Source organism: Cariama cristata, unplaced genomic scaffold (genome assembly GCF_000690535.1).
Source record: "Cariama cristata isolate BGI_N322 unplaced genomic scaffold, ASM69053v1 scaffold5821, whole genome shotgun sequence".
Lineage (NCBI taxonomy): Eukaryota > Metazoa > Chordata > Aves > Cariamiformes > Cariamidae > Cariama > Cariama cristata.
This window is the reverse complement of record NW_009598575.1, coordinates 1,160-23,789: the sequence shown is the minus strand read 5'-3', so window position 1 is coordinate 23,789 and position 22,630 is coordinate 1,160. Positions and strand designations below refer to the sequence as shown.

At 42.8% G+C, this 22,630-nt stretch overlaps 1 protein-coding gene across 1 annotated transcript in view; it reads right to left on the bottom strand.

Annotated features, from left to right (window-relative positions):
- The window catches only part of LOC104168674 (neurogenic locus notch homolog protein 2-like), a gene marked incomplete at its 5' end in the record, with an annotated part of 75,701 nt that extends 56,607 nt beyond the window's left edge, over positions 1–19,094 (bottom strand). Inside the window, 4 exon segments of the mRNA XM_009709338.1 lie at positions 1,124–1,246; positions 7,809–8,144; positions 8,837–9,096; positions 19,013–19,094. Coding sequence (XP_009707640.1) covers positions 1,124–1,246; positions 7,809–8,144; positions 8,837–9,096; positions 19,013–19,094 — 801 coding nt within the window.
- Positions 19,095–22,630: the final 3,536 nt, after the last annotated feature.

Below are 22,630 nucleotides of genomic sequence, written 5' to 3'. Positions count from 1 at the left end.
CTCTCCGAGGAAAAAAGCTAGAACAACATGAAACCTCTGGCCTCTAGTAGGCAAACTCCTCACAGTGCATTTGTCTGAACTACCAATCACTACAGATGTTCTGGTTTCAGACATAATATTTTCTAGAACACAGAAAAATGTGCTAAAGGTTCTTCAGAACCTAAGGAACAAGTTCAAGCTTAGTTCCAAAACAAGTATCCCAATTTGCTTTACGAAAGGAAAAATGCAAAGTGAGTCCATATCTCAGTTTTCCAGTTTCAGGTTTTTTTTTTTAACCTACAATTTTGCAAGAAGGGCAAAACTATACTCAACTGAAAAAGTGTGCCAGCTAAGAATGACTAGAATGACTCAAAAAAAAACCTCCCCAAAACCGGAGGTATTTGTTTATTTTTGAGGTATGGAGACATTTTGTGACTAAACATGACACTGAATTTCCTGTAAGCTGCTTCCTTACATCAAGCATAACACTTTCTTGAAATTCACACTTTTTTCCCCCTACAGACTCAAGAGCAAAGCAGACTCATTTATGAAGCAAAAGTAGTTTTGCTAGTCAGAGAACTCCAGATAAAAATCTGTCACAGCAGAAAAACAGTAGCAAAAGCATAAGCTTCCCATACATACACTTGTTCTCTTCCCTCCCTTCCTCCCACCTATGCCTCCTTTCAGATGTGCACTGTTCCTCAGCAGCATTACTATTATCTACACGAGGATCATTATCCCAGGTTAAAAATACTCCCAAATGCATCAGCAAAGCACCGCTATAGGCACACATCTCTAATAGCGAAGCCATGTTTTGTACTTTTGGAACATACCCTCTTAAAAAGTAATCCATACAAGCAGACGTGCAGCTCTGATAGTTGCACTGCATCGCAGCTCAAGAATTACGGTACCTGTCTGACAAACCCATGGACACATAAGCCTGTAATATTGCCTGATGCAATGGGAAATTGCCCTCTGTTGTGGTGGCTTTGATGCAAACAATTTTCTTTTAAGGGTTCCACTGACATCTGCCCCCCAGACTGCAGAACAAGGCACAGATGTGAGCTGCATTCAACTGTATACAACTCTAGTTGTATGCTGGAATAAGGTCAGAAGTCCCACATTTGTTTTCTGTAGTACGTACCTGTCCATTGTGGTGGGCAGCGGCAATTGTACGTGTTCACACCGTCCACGCATATACCCCCATTTTGGCAGTTGTGATTTGGGCAGTCATCAACATTGTGCCCGCAGATGCTTCCCTCGAAACCTGGACAAAGCAGAAACACAGCAGAGTGAAATGGGTTTCCAGTCTCTTTTGAAGAGAATCCACCCTTCATGCAGCTTCCCCTCTTCTTTTTTTCTTAAAGATTTGCCCTGTTAACCTAATCCCAATGAACCTCAACACAGCACACTGTCCAGAGACTTCGTTGAATGCCTTTGTTGATAGCATGCAGGTCAGATTACACAGGTAGAACACTACTATCATGGGCAGATGGCCAAATATGTTTTCACAACCAAAACGACAAGGGTACTTTTTCTTTAAGCGACTAATGAGCACTGTCATTCAAAGCAAACAAAGTGAAGACCAAGCCATTTAGTTTACTATGAGGTAAGCTCGTCACTGCCCACCAAGCAGCAGTTAAGAGCATCAGCCAGGACAAGATTTTCCCATGACAAAAAAGTGTCTGGCACTCACTTCAACAATACCTCAGCATAGTTCATATGCCTTGGCTATGTCAAAAAAAATGCTTTGAAAATGAGCTTCCAAATACCCAATTTGGCCCTCTTCAGTGTTAGACAAGTCGGTTAATCAACAAATCAGCCACCATCCAAGCGATGTTTATACACTAAGCCCTGACTGAAAAGCAGAAGAAACCAGACACCCTTCCCCAATGAAAATCAAGGCTCCTAATGAACGTAGCCACACTGGCAAAATACCCTTGCTAGATCTCCCTCTCCTTTTGATTAAGGAGTGCGGACATTACGGAAGGGAGTCATCAATAACCCATCTTCCCCTCAATTTCCCCTGCTGATTTACTTCATGCTTCATTAAATAAACCTGCCATTTCTGCTGGATGAGAGCGCTATTTATCAAAGCACAAGTGGATGCATGCTAATGTGGATGAAGTAAATGATTCCAGAACACACACGTTAATTTAAAACATCAGCTCTGCCTCTTCACTGCTTTGGAACGTAATATTAACATGACACAGTCCTCTCATCCAAAATTACACTTTAACCCCTCTACTTTTGATGCCGTGTTCCAGACGCTTCCATAACATCTGTGTCAAGTCAGATGGACCAGATGTTACTTAAGACGGTCTAACACAGATCTTGCTGTGTGGCAGATGAGACTGTAAAGCTCTGACACAGCTTCTCCAGACTGCCGCTACTCTCAAGAGACTTGAGATGTTTCGTATGCATTCCCACCTCTTGAACTTCTCCAGCACTACAGGTAAGAGTCAGAAGTGGAGAGGAGTGCTGCTGCCAAGCTGTGACAAGTGCATTAGAATCCATCATGAGGGAAGAACAGACTCAACATAAACACCTCGGCCCCCCCAATAAAAACCCCTACAATATAAACCCCTACAATATTACCCTCTCCCGTCAAAGCCCTCCCCACCTTCACCCAAGATCCTGCAAATTTCATGGCAGTAGGGAAGGTTAAAATGAAGAGGAAATATAATGTGGTTAGTCTGAATCCTAATTATCACAGCAGTGCCTTCCTGGCAAAAGCTACTGAGGAACAACTACCAAGGAATACAATTCGTATCAGACCACTATGCTTAGAACTGTACGATGCTGCCATGCACGACCAAAGGCTCAGCTGTAAGACACAGCGGTGTCCTATCAGATTGCCTTTCAGCTTGAGGAGAACCATCCCACTGACTACAGATTGCACTCATGCCAGCAATGCAATCAGCATGGAAATTCATCGAGAACCACAAATGCAAAAAGGTTTAAGTTCTTATCCTTTCAGCTTGGACAATATGAAGACCTACCCTACTTTCCAGTAAACAAATTCCTCACAGTAGGCATTTATTTAACACTATCTCACTGTACTGCACACAAATTTAAAGTGGTCCAATGATTTTGAGTAATAACACAGCATGGAAGTCACCCCAATACTAAAACCTCACCAAGCAACTGTACATTTTCACGTTTTAGTCAGCTATACTACCATCTAAGAGCTAGTCCTCAAGCATCTCGTGCAAATGTAGAAAACCATTAAGCCCATACTAGAAGTTGGAGGATACCACTAGTGACAGTAGAATAGAAACACAAAAGAGCTTACCAAAAGAAAAGCCATGTAGTAAAAGGTTCAAGAGAAATGACATACAGCCAAGTGTGCTCAGTCAAAACACATCTCCAAGGGAAAGGGAATCAGGAAGGGTTGAAATGGTGAAGACGACATTACTTTGAGTGCACAGCTGAAGAAAAGACAAGTTTCCTTTTTTGTAACTTCCCAACTCCCAAATTCCCTTTAAATTTGTCTTACTCTGAAGAACAACTTTGGCTTAGTTTCAGAACATCTAAAAGCTGTAAAGGCATAATTTTTTGTGTCCTCTTCAAGTCCAACATACACTGCAATATTGCAATCTGCTTAATTTGTAAATAAAACTGTCCTAGTGAAGTTTAGCTTTCATTCTCCAAATCAGTCCTTTAAAGTCATGGTTGTTTGGGTCAACACACCTACGTTTGAGCACGACAAGCAAGAAGTTGCTCTGAACTTTTCATAAGCCGGTTCCCAGGATCCGACTTTGCAGTCACATAGCCTGACTCTTTTCCAGAAAGCCAAAGAGTTCACTGTTTTGATGTGCTTGGACACCTGACGCTGTTTCCTGTTCCCCCCTGTGCTGGGACTCCCATGCTGTCATTTGCTTTCTCCCTCCAAGAGAACAGTTTGCAATACATACCCCTGACTTTTGCTCCGTATTTCCAAGCACATCAAACTAAGGAATGAGAACCTCAAGGGGAAAAGTGTTCCCACTGCTAACAGCATGTTGTTCCTCCTGTAGTACACAGACGGATACAAACAGATAACTTTACTCCTATGTCATCCAAAATCTCCACCCCTTTCCAGAGCACGGTATCCAATCCCCTTCAAATCTTAATCCTTAGCCTTATTTCAATCTATAAATTACACCTCAGACTTTCTGCAGGACCATTTAGTTATGGGGATAGGAAATTATACCTGAAAGTGTCAAGTTTTTGCCAGACGTAGAGTCTGCTGACAAGAAATTAGCAATCTCAACACAGAGTGCTAAAACTGACCTGCATCATTTTAACCCAGAAGTAGGGTTCTGCATACCGGGTGCCCAACAGCAGTTGCCCGCAGGTAACTCCAACAGTTCAGCTTCTTGAAACAAACACCAGATGGGCTACTCCGCATAAGAAAGCCAGCCCAGCCGGAGCAGAGGGGCACGTACGCCATCTGGTACCCCAAGACTGCCGCCATGCAGAACCTCACACCCCAGAGGAAGCAGCCGTCTCTAAATCCCAGTAAGCAGGGTCTTCCCCAGCACGGGAAATTCAGTCTGTCTGTCAGACCTCCTTCATGATGCTCGCCGCCCCGCGCGGTGTGACGCTCCGCTACCGACCGCCGTGAGGTGACTTCCTCTTCCCAGGAAGTGTTCCAGCTCTCATAAACAGCCTGCTCCAGCCTGACATATCATTTCCTGAACAAGCCCTTGCAATTCCCTAGGGTCCTTATCTTAGTTAATGGGTAATTATTTTGATGGATAACAATGAATAATCACTTTCCCAGCTAAGAACTTCCTCTATTGACATTGTTTAACATTCCATTAAAGGTTAGTTGCCAAATGAACTCCTTTTTTGTCAAATATTTATAACTACGAGCTCATTCTTATATTTAAAGGAGTTGCTAATGCTTCAGGTTAAGTCTTTCACATAAGTTGTTGGTTTGTTTTTTTTTTTCACTACAGCTCTGTTATGATTGACCTAACATGCTCACTTGTCTACAATCTTGTTTTTATCCAAATCAACAAAGCCCAGAGGGCAAATGATTACGCTAGACAGAAAATCAGAAGTCACCTTTCATGCAGGTGTAATACTGACAGTACATATACCTCTTCACTTACACTGGCCACCAAATGTTGGCTTCTAACACACATGACTTCATGAATTACCTAATACAAGATTCGTTTGTGTAAACGCACAAGTGAAATGGGAACCTGAGAATTTAAAATAGCAGCTTGACTACACTGTACATAAACAGTACTTGCGCTACTGCAGAAAAAGCTGCTGTGACTTGTAACTCCAGGTTGTAGGGTTTTTTTCCACATTTTCAAGCTCCAATTCTCATGCACTTGTATTTTCAAAAATTTTAAATTCACTCAAAAGCCAAGAAGAAACCATCTACAGGAAACAAGAACCCACTTCAGGGCCAGTCCAGGAGTAACCTAATTATGCCTAAATTGCTGCTTGGGCACAATCAGTTTCTTCAAAGCAGTTTCACAGGTCACAAGATGCAAAAATCATATCAAAAACCACTCCAGCAGTTCAACATGTAACTGCCTTCTGCCTCTACAGTCATAACGCTGAGCGATGGTAACATCTTAAGGCAGTCCAGAAGAAAGGGTTAGAGCAATTCCATTTATAGTCACAGTATCTACACTGCTCCAATTCAGAGGAGTCTAAAGAGGAACTTCTAGTCCATAATCCTGGCACCCTCTTCCAGATGAGCAGGCCTTGTTCATATCTGCCCTGGGCGTGATAGGCCACCATTTCTCTTCCCTTTCTGTTGACCTTTCCTTCCCAGACAGAACCTTTTCCAACACTTTGGAAATTTTGCTCTGCATGTTTCACTAAGGGAGAAGAAATGGCTGGGTGCCTTGCCTTTATCAAAAAGTTTAACGTAAGCATTTTGGCCTCTCCAACCTCTCCCTTTTTTTTTTTGCTCTTTTTCAAATGACTAGTTCTAAAAATCAAGCTAGCAAAACAACATGGCCAACTTGAACAAATACAGGAAATACAGAAGTGAAGGCTCTCAAAGCTGCATTAGCTCACCCCCACCATACACGTTGTGTAATAAGTCCAAAAAAACAGCTAATAATCCAAAACGTGTGTGAGTAGTGTGGGTGTGTAACTGTTACTATAGTAATCTCATTTTCATTTCCTGACCATAGTTTAGCCAGCCCACACACTTGTCTAAGGGAAAACGTGCTCCTACCCAGTCTTGTGCCCCTATAAGAGAATCACGAAAGAAAACTGTCTTATCAGCTTTACAGAATCAAGTCCTTCAAACCTCATCTTCCTCTCTTCTTCCCCCCACCACACTGCTTCTACATGAGATCTTAAACTCCTTCAACCGGTTTTAAGAAAATTCTGAATTTCTGATCAAGCCTGTGAATCCATAGATACTCATTTTACAATTTCATTTGAAAAAGATGTAAAGGTGAAAAGCAATAAATTCACCAAGAACAACTGTTAGTTAAGGTACAGCAGTTTCAAAGACCCTGTATGTTCAAACGCTGTTTCTTCAAGCATAGTTAGAAATGGTTGCTTTCACACAAAAATAAAGATGATACATCCTTCTATTTTAAGATCAACTTTCCTAAGTTCTTCAAAGTCACATGCTTACTCAGACAACCCAGAAAGTTGTTGTGCAGGCACTAGCTAAGGTTGGCAATGTACATTTAAGGTCATTTGAGCCAACGCTTCAAGACAAAGGTCTCCAAAAAGAGAGTATCTTTTACAAGTTAAGTTCTAAGTGCTCTTTCCGCAAATACCTGTGACTGCAGATGATCCTCATGAGAACAGAGTCACTCTACATTCATCCCAAACTGTATACAGCAGAAATATGTATTTCACATAAATAACAACAGAGAAATTCTTAAGAGAATAGAGTTTGCTTTTCTAGATTACCACACACCAAGTGTTCATGTGCCAAACTGCAATACACTTAAGTAGGAAGTCTAGTCAAAAGCATTTCCAAACAATCAGTTTCCCATGGAGTTGAATTACTCAGTAAAAAAAACACCAACCTAAAAATCCCCTGATATGCAAAGATGACTAGTATTGCCCTGTGGCCAGTACGACAAGTGGATGGGGAGGAGCGGGACAGGATGAGACCACCAGGGTCCCAACCAAGTGACATTCGGTCATTTGTAGAGGTGGATGCCCTGGTGATTGGAGTTCAGCCTGACACACAAAACCAATACAGCCCATGATCCTCAGTAAGCACATCACCCCTGCTGTGGATGAACTCAGGTCAGCTAAGAGCATCAGAAAACAAGCAAGCATAATTTATCTGGAGATATTACAGGACAAAAAGGGTGTGGTGAGTTGGGAATGGTATCTCCTAAGATTTGGAGGAACTGAAGGAAAAAAAGGAAGGGAATAGAATCTAATATGTTTTAGGGGTAAAGACCGAGAAGGAGAAAGACACATGGTTCATCTTCACTCAAGCACTGAAGTTAACTGTGGTCTTTACTGACGCAAAATTATGTATTTGTAGAGGTTTATGTTCACGGAATTTTGCATTCCAAATGGGCATTAGGAGATACCACCCTAATCTCTTTGAATCTACCTCATAGTTCTAACCTATTTGATTCTCTGCCTCTAATTGAGTTCCAAAGAAATCCGTCATTTCTAGCCTTCTTCCCTTTTCTTCCCTTCCTTACTATGAAATCCTGACACTCAAATTAAAATCCTAGCAGAGCTTCCTGCCTTGCTGAGATTTCTCCCTTCAACCTTATATCACACAAATATCACACAGAAACTCCAAAAGAAGTTTTCAGAAGAACATAGACAGGAACGCAGTGACAAGACTACAAAACCAAGCACTTTGGAGCAGTAGCATTTACCTGGCAGACAGTTGCACTCAAAGGTGAAGTCACTCGTTTGATGACAAGTTCCTCCATTCATACAGGGCGATGGGGAACACGGTACATATACGCTCTCACAGCGATGCCCTGTATAGCTCGGTTTGCATTGGCATCGGTATGAACCAGGCAAATTGACACAGGTCCCACCATGTTGACAAAGGCCTGGTGTGGCACATTCATTCACATCTATCTCACACTTCTGGCCAGTGTAGCCAGGCAGACAGATGCAGGAGAACTTGTTTCCAGATACAGTACATGTACTTCCATTGGCACAAGGTTGAGATGTACAGGCATCAATCCACTGGCAATCCTTTCCTGTAGGATCAAGACAGGGCGCTCCATTAATAAAAAGTTATTTCTGTGGAAAATATTACTTCTTTCACGCTACCTCAAAATGACTGGTGTACTAAATTTTAAAATTATTACAGGAAAATTTATGCCTGTATTTTACAATATTACATTTGAAACAAAAATCAATTTGTGGTTACAGCATGAAGTCATTTTATTTACAGGGTAGCAGCAAGATACAGAACACTGTGATTTATAAACAATAACCCATGATCTGAAATCATACTACACACTGACAGTCACTCTTCTTCTATGTTCCCTTCAAGAATGAAGAGAGTGAGTTTCTGTGCTTCCCCTCAGGCATCCAATTATAGTTTTTCCCATAGAAAGATTTTGCCGGCCAAATTTACTTCATTTTTTTCTAGAAGGTAAACTCTGAATTCAAAGTGTAACAGCCACTCCAGACTAGCTTCTGCACTCAGTTTTCCCATGTGGACAATGCCACAAGATCTAAATGTCTTTCTGCTTACGTGTAAAGGGTAGGGAGCTTGATTCCCTACCCTCCTTTGCTTTTTTTGGTCATGAAGTCATTTAGACTTCTTCTCATTTCCTGTGCTGGAGCTAGCAAACATGAGAGCATATTCCAACTGCCTCAGAACATTCCAGGATAAAAAAATTCACAAAGGAGGGAGTCTGGAGGTACAGACGCAGAACCCTACCTGTGTAACCTGGAGGACAGACACACTCATACGTTTCCTGGCTGTGGGGATGACAAGTTCCTCCGTTCAGGCAGGGCTGGGACACATAGCAGAGGTGCGATTCAGAATATTGACAATCCTCTCCTGTGAATCCTGGAGCACATTTGCAGGTAGCCTTTCCTATCAGGGACGTAGTTTCACAAGTTCCCCCGTTCTTACAGGTATTGCTTTCGCAGGGGTTTCTGTACTGACAGTAGTCTCCAAGAAAGCCTTCTCGACACCTGCAACAGAGAAGAAATTACTTGCGGCACATTAACCCAAAGTCTTGCTGCCCTGGGAAGATACCAGGAACGAAGTCCCATGACCACCGAAAGCCTTGGAATTTGCCATAATTAATAGTAACACTAACAGATCTAAATGTTAACGTCATAAATGTAACAGGGCCTTCCTCTGGGATTGTCCCAAATGAGACCACTGAAAACTTAAGTTCAAATTGTGAAATCGCTCATTCAAAATAAATAAATAAATACTGCATACGATCAGAGTCACATCAAATGCAGGAACCTATTCTTGCACTTCCCTTCAAAACTTCAGTAAAAGCCTAAGTGTTAAAGAACTGTCAAGTAACAATTAATTCCTCGCACCTACACCCATTTTAATAAGCATCCTTTTTTAGGAGAAAAATCAAGCAGTTTCAGTAACAGGTGTTACCACCAGGTATTATCCATCTTCCAAAATATTTCTAAACCCTGTACAAATGCAGTGTTTGAGGGCCTGAAGATCTGTAGCAGATCTTTTTCCACAACGCTCCCGTGAGACAGGAATACACTGTTATCTGCATGTTGATAAGTGCATCTGGGACTGCGACACACTGAAGTCTGCACTCAGCTAGCAAGGCAAGCACTGAAGTCAGGTCTCCCACGCCCCTGGCTGGCACCCTAACGACAAGGTCATTGTTCCTCTGTCTCCCACAGAAAAACAAGCACACACACACTATCTACAACTAGGGTAATATTTTATACAAAGATCTGTGATTGCAGAATAATTGCAGTTATTTTTCTTTAACCTAAACTTATGTCAATACAGTCTGACTGCACTTGTCAGCTGTAATCCATCTTTTAACTGGCCTTTGTACTACAAATTTTCCATTTAACTTCCAGCGATACAGGACCCAGGCAAGCATGCCTGCAAACCCCACCTTTGTGTCACCCACAGTTCTATTTGCTTCTTTCAGGTAGTAGAAAGCTGCAAGATTATATGCTGGATAAAAATAACACCTAACATACAGAACAGGGCTGTCCACTTGCAGTTTCTTCCTATAGTGCACAGCTGCACGCTTTAACTGGTAAGTAACCCAAGATACACCCAGCCTGAGAAAACATATATTTCACTGCAAAAAATTTCAGAGGTGAACATTACATACACTTTGCTCCAGAACAGGGTAAGTGCAATTGTTAAATCAATGAGTTATTCAAATCCAAAAGGAGGAGATTCCAACTGCAAGAAACACAGTCTCTCATTAGCCCCCAAAAAACCAAAAGAACAATCACGACAAAACAAAGCCATCTAACCGGACAGGCCTTAAAATTCAGTTTAAAAATGAAAGAAAGGTCACGAAGCTGTGTTTTTAACAGAATACTACAGGGATGTGCCTTTGTTCCTATTCTATTCAACACTTCTATCAATGAGTAACAACAGAAAACATCAATGCTGGTCAAACATGTAGGTAAGAGAGAAGACAAGTTCTTGACAGAGAGTAGTAACAAACTGCTTATCAAGGCCGTCAGCACGTAAAGTGCACTTTAAGCACTCAGAAGTCATACATCTAGAAACAAAACATATAAAGCATGCTCCCCAAAACAGGAGACTGATCTGGGAAAGACAGACTTGCTCTGGGGGTTCCTAACAGTCAGCTGAACAGGAATTCCTCCTGTGACAGTTTGGCCAGGAATACTTTAGATGTACAAAGAGCAAATATCAAGCAGGAGTAAATGAGATTATGCTACACCTGATACTTGCACGGCACAACCGTTACATCAGTTCTGGTGTCTGTTCTTCAAGAAGGAAGAACTGAAATGAATTCAAAGAAGCCAACAGTAATGATGAATAGAAAACTCTTGACACAATGAAAAGCTCAGGTGGCTCAGTCTATTTATCAAAGGGAAAAGGGAAGGAGACAGTTAATCAAAAGCTCCAAGTACCCACAAAGAAACTCAGATTTAACAATAATCCCCAATCTAGAAGGCACAGGAATAACAGAACTGAGCAGTTAAAAGTTCAAGCCAGGTAAATTCAAATTAGAGACGGGGTAATATCTTTAACTTCAGTCACAGACTTAGACGCAGTCTCTCAGGAGCAGAGAGAAGCAACTGGAACAATGCATTTAAGGTTGCAGTGGAATTTCTCCGTCACTCGTGCTTGTTTAAAAGAGCCCGAGGACTGGCCGTTTCAGAAGGAGTACGCACGCTAGTTCAAACACAGCTATTCAGAGAGGTTATTGTCCCAGTTACGCAAGGGGTCATTACTAGATGACCACAACTGTTTTTTCTCATGTTAAAATTTATTAGCTAGCTTTAGCCATATGTCTAAAGCAGGAAAGTCATATAATAGACGTGCATAATCATAATTTATCATTCCCCACACCCAAATTAGGCTCCTTTCACCATACCTTAATACTTTTAACTTCGTGCCCAAGAACAGACATGAAAGAAGAGTTTTTGCGGGGCAAGGCAGGATTAACAAAGTTACAGAAAGCAAAGCCTGAGACAATACCATTTGGAGAATATCCTCTGCCTCTCGAGCCACCCTCAGTATAACAGCTGAAGGCTGTCAGTCAGCGTGACCTGCCGCCACATCACATGAGGGGCAATCTTCGGGTATTCTGGGCCTAAACCACGGCAGTTTTACAGGCTTCCCAAATCCCTCCTCAATACGGGTTAGAAATCGGTCCAAACGCCCGTGGGCTACAGTACGGTTTTGTAGGAGCTCGATCACATAGAAATCTGGCACCCAGCAAAGACGGCCGTGCCAGAAGCCGGAGGACTGCTCGACTCCCACGGCATTCAGGCCTGCACGCGGTGCACTGGCCAGCTCTGCTCAGAGACCGCCTGCAGAACTACACTGAAATCACGTTTCTGGACACCCATGTGCAGCTGATGAATGTGTAAAGTCAAATTGAACTTCAGTCCCAGAAGGCTTACAAGAGTTCGTTATAGGGATTTCTTCTGGTTTCACCACCGCCGGTGATGGGGGGTGGTTTGGGCAGCTCAGCCATCTTCAGTGTCAGCAGTACACCAAGCCCCTCAGAGTAGCAGCAGCAGGCACGGGCCACACGCTTTAGTTCTCTTTATCGTGAAAGAAAGAGCAACAAAACACTACTTCACCGAACCCTACCTAGGGTATCTCATCAGGCAAACAGGAGGTCCTCCAACACCACCCACCACTCCAACAAATACAAAATCAACCAAAACACACCTAAAAGATAGGTCCTAAAGTGCCTTTTCACTGAAAGACTGTAAAACAAACTAGAAAGTCTAAAGTAACATCTCATGTTTTAACCACAAGCAAGTAAACCACCAAAACACACCTTTTCTCCCACCCCCCCAACACTCAGGGACACTGGAAGGTGCATCTAACTGTTGCCCCTAGGTAACAGGGAAGAGGGAGCCTAAACACAAATTAAGAGTAGTGCTGGTATGATTTAAAAGGAAAGCCAAGACCTGTGCTCTGAGGCGACACTCACAAGCATCACCCACAAACGGCTCAGCATTTTGTACACAAATGTTCTGGTACAAAGTTGAAGAGCGCTCCAAGACCAGGCTTGTTCTGGTATCTTCTGAGGATAATCAGAAAAACATGAGGGTGCACTCCAGCAGGGAACAGCAAAAGCTCTTTTAACTTCAAGTTCTTTACATTTGGAAAGACAAAGCCTTACAGAATATGCCAGAGGGAACGTGCCTGCCTGTGGAAAGATGGTAGGTCAGGTATACAGAGCCCCTGCACCCACCATTTTGTTCTCCTGCTGGAGAAGTGCTTGGTCACACAGTTATGCAATTTTCCCCTCCAGCAATTTCAGTGCAATCCTTTTTGAATGTTAAAGAACAAAAAACCTACAGTCCAAATTTTCAACCATGTCTCCCGTCATCAACATTTCTAGGCACAAATACTAGTAATTTAGTTCTAAATGTCGATGTAGACAAAACTGCAAATATTTGCCCCTGATTCATGTTGGGCACCGCATTGTTTCTCTAAAAATAGAGGCAAACACTGAAAAAGAGGGGTCGAAGTCCAGACTTCTTTAAAGGATATGATTATCCTCAACAGCAACTCCAGCTTCCCACCACCCCTGCTCTGCTCTCATCCCAACCTACTCTTTCAAGTTCTCTTGGGGGGGAGAAGCCACTTGTCTACAGAGCAGCTTAAAATTGTAGCAGCTTGTGTCAGCTCCAAATGACATGCTCAGAACAGGAAACCAAATCTTTCCCAAATAAAAGCCACTGTTTCTCCACAGTTTTCCATCTAACACTCAGAAACAGAAACAGGAAGATGAAGTTTGTTCTGGCACTTTCTGGAAGCACATGAGGTCTCTCAACCTACTTCAACAGGAATTTAATCTTTTAAGAACAAATTTCACATACAACTTAATTCAAATCATGATTTCTGAAAGCTAGAGAGTTTGAAATGGGAAAATGTCCTGTGGGCTGCATCAGCTATGCAGCTGCTTCTAATTAAAGCTTCTCCTTTACTCTCTCTGGGCTACTTTCCAGCACAAATACTTTAGTCAGAGCTCAGCCCATTTTTTTTTTTTCTCCCCCCCTCCTCCTTTTCAGCTCCAGCCTGCATTTGCCTTAGCTCAGGCTCTCATGGAGCTAAACAAGGGGCGTAAAAACAAAACGAAGGTATTTATCCATATCTGAAGTATCCACAAATCCACAGAGCTGCATTCACTCTAACAACCTAATGCTATAAATTGAAAGTAGAAGACTCAAAAGCTGCATTTTTGGCTCTTCTGCCACAAAACTACATTCAAGTTACCCCCCAATGCTTAATTCTCCCTTGCTTTCAAAAGACTTCTGGAAAGTATGTCTGGTCTGTTGGAAAAACCTCCTCATCTGCCGTACTATATTTACTTGGGCACATTCATAGGACAGTCTTTTCAAATGCACCTTATAGACTGTTTTAACCAGTCTTCCAGATGTTTGATTTTCATGGGAGTTTCCTATTCAGGCCCAGTGATATCATCTGGAGATGCACTGAAGGAAGCAGATGGTTTTAATTTAAAACGCGAAGGGAAGAATTTCCTAGTAGTCTTCCCTCTCCCCCTTCTCAGCCCAACACTCCCTTCACTTTGATTGGAAGATGCTTCAACAGAGAGGGGAGGGAAAAAAAAAAATGCAGTCTGATGACTAATGTGAGAAGGGTCTCAGCTATTTTGCTACAGATTTTAACCAGACTTCCCTCTGGCTCCCAGGTTCTGACTCCCACACCTACACCTCCTCTCAGGAGGGAGAACAGGATTCTCTGGTTAGCTTTACAAACGCTCCTTCCCATGTCTCAAGGCTCCCATTTATGCGTCATACTTTGCATGCAAACTATAGGATGGGACGGCCTCTCTGTTGTGCGTTTAAAGCAGTACACAGCTATTGTTTCTAGTCCACAGAAAGTGCTGCTCCAGCGTACTGCTCCATGGTACACCAAGGAGTAACAGCAACCGAAGTCTGAGCGGGCAAGGTTTAGCTCTGCTTTTTCTGACCATCCGAGCTCTGAAGAGCTTTTGGTCTGCACAAGTAAATTACAATGGAAAGTTTTGACCAAGTGACTCAAATCACCACTCTCTTCCCAGATTTGAAGCTAAAAGTGTGTGCACTCTCCCCTTTTTCCTCTGCCCTGGCCTCAAGAGTCTCCCTTAACTTCTGGAAGGAGACAGAAGGAAAAAGGAAAGGGCAGTCCATTCTCAGAAAGGGACAACATTTCAACTTCTGCATTTAGCCTCTTCTGGAAAACTCTGAGACCCCATCCTGCTACAAGGTCTCCTACGGGTATTCCCCATTCACTGGTCTAGGAGTGATTAGTCTCTCGAGATAGATCCAAAGAAGGCATCTGCTGCAGTCTCGGAAGCAGTTCTGCAGACTAGGATCTTGCTTTCAGCCCCAGCAGTCCTCTTAAATCCAAGCTAAAATTCATCTATGAAGATCCAGCTGGAAAGAAAGGTAGGTCAAAAACCTGGCAAGGGGGTTGGAGTTACTGGGGGTTAGCTTTGGGATAGAAGCCCCTCGCTGCCATGCTGTTGCTGCTTTGAGTTTAGCATGCTTTGAGGTCCTCCTGTTGCCACCCTGCAGATAAGAGGTAAAAACCATATCATGCCATGCGAAAGTGCGCACAAACTTCTGCACGCAATGAGGAAAAACACTGCTTGCTGAAGAGGCACAGAAGCACACAAAGCTGCACAAACCCCGACGGCTTCGGGCGTGAAAGGATGTGCTGAAGGACAGTGTCCTTTTGGCATCAGCCTACTTCAGCAGTCTCCCTCTTTGACTAAGCACAGCAAACAGGCCATGGTTGCCACTGTACTTTTTTTTTTTACCACCAGGACTGGACAAAAGACAGCATTAAAGCAGTACTTTGGTTCATACAGAGGTACCAATATCCCTTCTGGACATACAATACACAACAGTCCTAAGGTCAAAAATCCAATCTTAAAAGCCTACAAAGCACGAGAAGTAGCAAGGTCCGCTTTCCTCCCTAAACCGTGGAGCACCCCTACCCCAACTCCCTTCCTTCTCACTTCTGCTTCTCTCCCTGGCACAGTCTTGCTTCTGCTGCCCGTCACTGGGGCACAGGGGAGGGAAGCTGGGACAGGCCACAGCTGCCAAACATGGGGAAAACAGCTAGGATACTCATTGCTTCACGGTCCTGCCACACTCCAGGCACCGAGGGACTGCCCAGTCCTGCATCCACCTGCAGCAGAGGAGACTTTCACGCTCAGAAAACAGCGGGCAGCGTTGCCAAAAATCTTTGCTTTGCTTGTCCTTGAAACAGCTCCCTGCGCCCACCCATTCTCAGCCTGCCTGCAACTGCAGAAACACTCCAAGTTAGCGGTACCATCCGCCAGACTCTTCCTACTACTTTCCCAGTCATCTAGCAGCAGGGAGATGAGAAAGGGGTTTCCTGCAATGTTCACAATTAACATTAAGCAACTGTGATCCTGCTTCTCTGCTGGATATGAGAGTATGCAAGAAGGCTCCTTCATGCTTAACACCTCAATGTGCAAAAGGCTGCCTGGAGATGCTTTTGGGGGCAGGGGGGGGAACCCCACAGCAACAAAAAAAACCCACCAGAGTGCAATGCAAAGCCAAACCCCAAACTGAAACTGCCTTTCGTCAAAGCACGACCCAGAAAGTTTGGAATGACAGGTCCCCTTCGTGCTGCTGCTGCAGACAGGGCCATATTGCTTGCAATAAGGTCCGCACCCTCGCCACACTAGTCACTGAATGGATGTAGAAAGATCTCTCCAACAAAAACTCTGACCTTGGGAGACGCAAACACAGGAATGCGTAATTTTCTAAATATAAAATCAAGGTCAAAGAAGGTCAGCAATTCTATCAAACAGTGCCACAAAATGACAGCCATGGGCCAGCAGCGTCACCAAGGGAACGGAGCTACTTAAAGGGCGCTCGCAAGAGCAATCTGATAAAGATCCAACTCCGATTTCCTTAGAAGGGTCACAATCGCTGTTCCCACAACAGAAGCCAGATGCACCAGAATAAAGGCTCCTTAGCAGAAAACGAGCTTTCTTTTTTAATGGAGTAGACGCTACAGGATTTTCTGACAAAGAAATCTGTTTCAGCACTAGGCTGTCACTTGCTGCTTTGCCAAATATCTAGACTAGATGTTTTGCTTATCAGTGCTTAGGTTAACCATACGTGATGAATAAGACATGAGTATCTCTGATGCAGGTTCTCCCTCAACTGTTCGCTTGTTTCTTACAGACAAGAAGATTAACTAGATGGACTGAGCACACACACTAGAACAAACAACTTGGCCAAGAGGAGGTGCAGAAAGAGGAAGAGAGCCCGTTATAACAACTTATTGCCCAGCAGAGGAAGTACTGCAGAAAACTTGAAAAAAAGTGGAAGGGGTGGAGATTCAGTTAATCAGTGAGTGATCCTGCAGAGCTAGAAGCCAAGCCACTTGCTTCAGTAATAAGTTCAGTTTCCTGAACAAAACATTTCTACTCTTACAGCCATCAAAAATTCAGAAAGCCATTGAGGTTACTACACCAGGTAGAAAGTTCCCCTATTCAGAGTTCCTCATTGTGCAGGAAAGGAAAAAAAAAAAAGTTAAAACCAAAACAGGATGCTAAGAATCAGCCTGCTGAAGGTAGAGTCTCCACAATCGAGGGTTTTTTGCTATTTTTTCCTTCCTTTCTGCAAAAAAAGAGTTCTTGACCCAGAATGAGAAAACAGACACATAGTAATCTTGGTATACAGGCCTTTATTAGCCTTCCTAATTACTCTGGCACCTGCAAAGGGACCAAGCTGCTACTTGAAGGAGGGGTTGGCTTAAGACCTGCAAGAAGACTTTGCACAAAAAGGAAGAAGGCAACATTAGAATTATAAATAACTGTGTGCTAAAAAAAAAATGTAAGAGTAGTCAAAGCTGCCACTGTGATAAGGCAAATGTGTCAAGATCTGGACTGCACTATAAATACTGAACGGAAGTTAATCAGATGAACCAACTAAACAATTTTTTTTTTACTGCCTAAGACACGGTTAAGAGGAACATGCAAGTTGGAGAAAACGTCCTTAGGGAGGTATAAGCAGCACCAACATCAATACCAGTCTTGTTTACTGCCTTCATTGTGACCCACATACTTTGGCTCCAGACTAACATGCTTAAGTACATGGTCAGAAAGACTTATTAACATCACACAATTTCTTTTTTCAGTCTTAAAACACAGGAGAAAAGCAGGAAAAGTTTCAGCTTTCTTTTCAGAATGGCAGTTCGTTTCCGTTGACGGCAATGTAGAGCCATGGAAATGAAAGGACTAGGAGGCAGTAACAGTCAAAAATTTGACAAAAACAACAGGGAATAACTACGTATTTGCCTTTCTGCACACCAGGTATTGATTTGAAACCGAGAAGAACCTCAAATTAGATTACGATTTCCTCTTTGCGTGCCACAGGTGCAATTTAAGTATATCGAGTTTTATGTACCACATTAACAGAAAGAACTGAAGATTGTGGCTAGGGAAGATGGACGTGTAGAAAAGAGTGAAGAGCGGAGCTGTGGGTTAGCCAAGCTAAATCAACAAGACAAAATTCACTAATATTTAAAGATTGTCAGCATCAAGAAGAGAGGGATTTAGCATGCTAGAAACACGGCCCAACTTGCACTGATGAAGTAAACAAGATTTAGAAAATAATCCGTTTACTGCAGACATAGTAAATTAACTCTGCCAAACAAGGAGGATTTATCTTTTTTGCAAAATATCACTTCATTTTTTAAAAAGTCTAAATACTGCAGTTTGAAAGGCAAACTGCACTTAAATGGACATGATATCATTCTCCAGACACCACACACTCCATCAAAGCTCCTGCTGATCAGCTTTCTACGCAGCAGCAAAGTGAAGGCACCATTGAAGATGGGTGCCGACATTTACCAAAATCAATTACGCAACAAAGACAAATGTGGGTGTTTGTTTGGGGTTTTTTATTAGTTTGTTTTTCCAGTTCCCACCTATTACTTGCTCTCCAGCATGTGGAAGGGAACTGGCATGCTTCAGAGTGCAGAGTAGTTCTGAAAAACCTCATAAAAATATTCAAATTGGGGCTGAAGCTCTACCAAGTAAGGCAAGCTATAAAATGGAGAGCAGGTTCCAATTTAACTTGTGGATCTGGAAGCAAGGTACAGAGTTTACCTCTATGATCGCTTTGGCCTCGCTTCCTAACCTAATGCAAAGAAACCAAACTGACAAGATCCAAACCCAAAAATCTGAACAAGATTTCCCGATTTCTTACGTTACAAAAAGCTAGCACATAAGAACTAATGCATTATCAAGAAACCCCAACCGTGCTAAAACCATTACGCTGAACGCGCCCAATAAGAAAATCTTAACAATTCATATTTCCTTTCTGGCTAGGACCCTGAATGAAAGAAGATTGGTAATTAAATTGATTACAAATGAAACCAACTTACTTGCAATATCCTGTACCATTTTGAAATGGAATGCACGTTCCCTCATTAACACATGGCTTGGAATCATCCATACACTGCAAAGCTGAAAGAAAAGAAAACGACAGTTAAATCAGTAGCCGTACATGTCAAGTCAAAGCTTCATTAGCATATTTCGGAGAATGAAAATCTTACAGTAGAAACCTTCATATGACTGGAACAAAACCAGAGACACTATCACATACTTTAGTTTAATCTCTGGCAGCATCAAAAGAGCCAGACTGAAAGAAGAATCAAATACAGATTTGCTCATCAGGCAACTAAACGTTTCCAGAATTTCTTCTAGGTAGATTTTCAAAGTAAAGCATGCAGTAATTTCAGCAAGCTAGAAAGACATTCATGTCAACACTTGCGTATTTTGGGTTAAGTGTCACCAGTTACTACTTTCTGATCAAAATTCCGGACTGAAATTCTCTGAAATAAGCAGCAACTATTCCTAAGCCTTCTTTCACAACATTTTGTCTCAAATTCTTTCCTCCTCTTCTACTCTCTCTAGGGGCACTTGGCACTGAAACAGGGGCATCTGTCCCTCATCTGCTGTACATTTCTAGTAATCCAGAATTTGCTGCAACATCATTACTGTTGTGGCACTCTGATTTCAGTCAGGATTATGTTTGGCAGTAAATGAAAACCTCAGAGATGTTCAAGTTTTTCAGCAAAGAGTGTGGTATTTCTAAGGAGGAGATACTCTGTAGCTCAAACCTGACCTTTTCAGTATTACGTTTTTAAAAAGGCATTAGGTATAATACAGTTCAGGGCTGGTCAATTTTTATCCAAGTCTACTGGAAGCTCTAGTGAGGCTTGTTCTGATGGAACCAACACATCAGCTCCAGCTCTGGCAAGGGCTTGTCTCTTCACGGGGACCCGAAGCAGCACGCCGGGGCTGTTTCTGAAGTGACCAGAAGGGTGAGAGCTACAGAAACCTTGCAGAAGCAGAGGGCACTCTAGAACCACAAAAATTTCGCAGGTCCACCTACACCACAGCCTGCCATTTGAATAGCACCAAACTGGTGGATAAAGCTCTCGGAACCAGAAGATCCGGGTCCTATCCTAAACTCGCCCACACATCGAGAAGTCACAAGCTCTTCCCAGCCTCCAGTTCTGTCTCCTGGCACCCAAACACACACACATCCCTGCCTTTACGTACCCTACTTCAACAACCTTAAGGCATTTAGGAAAGCATTTAACCAATCTTAAAGGCACCCAGAGGCATCAATAAGATCCAACCACCTAAACTGCCTGCTTGTGTACCAGCCGCTATAAGGCAAATTGCCTTTTTTTTTTTTTTAAGGATGGTTTTCCTTTCCTCAAGCGACATTAAATTTTCAATACAAATTCAGCAAGGGGCATCAGGGAACACTGGTCCAAACGACCACCAAAATTTATATGCTGGCAACTAAGGAACAGGGCTCACGAACAGAAGAGTTAATGTATCAGCCCCACTAAGATCTCCCTGCAGCCAGCCCAAATTCAGTCCAGCAATTAGACAACTTGGAACAGACTCCAGTTACTGCTATCCAGGGCTTGAAGTGTTATTTCTCAATAACCCTGGAGCACGTAACCAGGTCACATGCACTACGAGGTACCATAGGAGGGTTCCACACTTGCAATCCTTACAGAGGATACAGTTTAACTAACCCCAGTTGCCCAGGAAAGCTATCAATATTTCCCACAATACAAGTATGCCTGTTTCTGTTAACTTGACTTCTGAAAGAGGGGCACTTGGACGGCGCTGCTTCTGCAGAGCTCTCGGGAAATGAACAAAATTCCACTCTGAGCCCCTTTCAGATAACCCCTGAGGTCAGGGTTACTAAGCGACAGAAATATTAACACGGATTTTGCATGGCATTCCCCCCCACAGCGGTCGGAAACACTTACACTGATTTGCACCTGTCTGACAATTTTTATCCCATTTAACGGCAACATCCATGAGGTTTCAACTCCAAGCTTCATCTGCTTCTGTCTAACACGACAGCAGCTTGTTCTCACAGCAAAAATTAGCTCCGGTTCGCATAGTTCAGTTACACTGTGCTCATGAGAAACTGCAAAAGGACCTGTGATGATTCCAACTTCTCTTACCACCTGTGCTACTCCAAGGAAACAGAGGAAGGTTAAAATGAGCCTTACCCCATTTCAGAGAACCAGGAGGGGAAGCAGACTCAGTATTCTCATCTCACTACCTTGGATTTTCACTCTTTTCACACCAATCAAGCCAGTGGAGCAAATACTCAGAGGATTATTTCTTTTGTGCCCATGCTTTCAAGCACAATTTTGTAATCTCTTCGAGTACCCGAATCCCCAGCGAGAACCGAGCAGCCAGTTGATTTTGTAACCCACGTAGTAAAAGCTTAACTAGCGCTTGGCCAAAACCACCTCCCAGCACAACTGCACGGAGGGGAACAAGAGGGGGTCACAGCAAGGATCCGAATCGGTGATTCCTGTTTAGCTTGCCAGGCCAAATACAGACACAGCAGAGAGGCTTTAGCAAAGTAATGATTAATTTTCTCCTGTTTTTTGACAAATTATTCCTGCCTTGAAAGGCTGTTTAGCAGGTCATTAAACTACTACTAGTCCTCAGAATTCTTTAACAGAGACATCATAGTGAAGGGGGCAATGCAGGCAGCTAAATATATATTTTGTATATAGTAATTTAGAAGTAAAACAAGAGTAAAAAGACTGTCTTGTACTTTTTCAGCCCAAGACTAAAATAGGCTGAATACACTGAAATGCAACTAAAGCTGAAATGAATGTAAGTGTAACCATATTCTATATTAAAATGAGTATTAAAAAGTAACATGACCACTTCTCTTTAAAAAAAGAAATCACAAGGGAAATTGAAGACTGCAGTTCTCACAGTAAAATTAGCATTTCTGTGCACAAGGCACTGTCTTCCTGTATTTCACGATATCTTTAACCATTTCACAATGCATGCAAAACCAAGGCATTGCAACATGGCTTACTTCAAAAGCTACTTTTCTGCTACTCTACCATGCTGTGCTCAGAAGTGGCAGGAACTTTACCTTCTACCTCAGCCAGCATAAAAAGTATGTTCTGCTATTATGTTAACTGGAATTACTTTGGTGTGTACAGCATGAGAGAAGACAGCCTTGGCTTGAAAAAGATAAAGCCACTTCTCTAGAAGCCAGGTATAGATAGCATCAGCGTGCTGTCAAGGCTTCGAGTCTAACAGGCTGCTTTTGAGAGTTTTCTTCTGTGTCTAAAAAAGAAAATCAGCAACGGTGAATTATTTGTTGGTTTTTCTGGACTTGCTAGAGCAAGTTGCCAAAACCACCAAGCCTACCAGAAGTTGGGTTAGCCCAGACCAAGCACAAGCAGCGATGCTTCAAGTCCCCGTGCTCTTGTTCAGTGAGCCGCCAGCCGGTCTTGCAGGGGAAATCCCATGGCTTTTTAACGGGTTGACATGCCTCATGATTTCTGTCACTCCTTTTGGGCATATTATGGGAACACTGGGAAGATACCCCACAATTATTGGAAGACTGGCTTCTTATGAAGCGGGCAAGTCACCGCTTTGTGAAAGTAGTAACCAATTTCTAGCATGCATCGTAGCCAACTTTGAAAGAC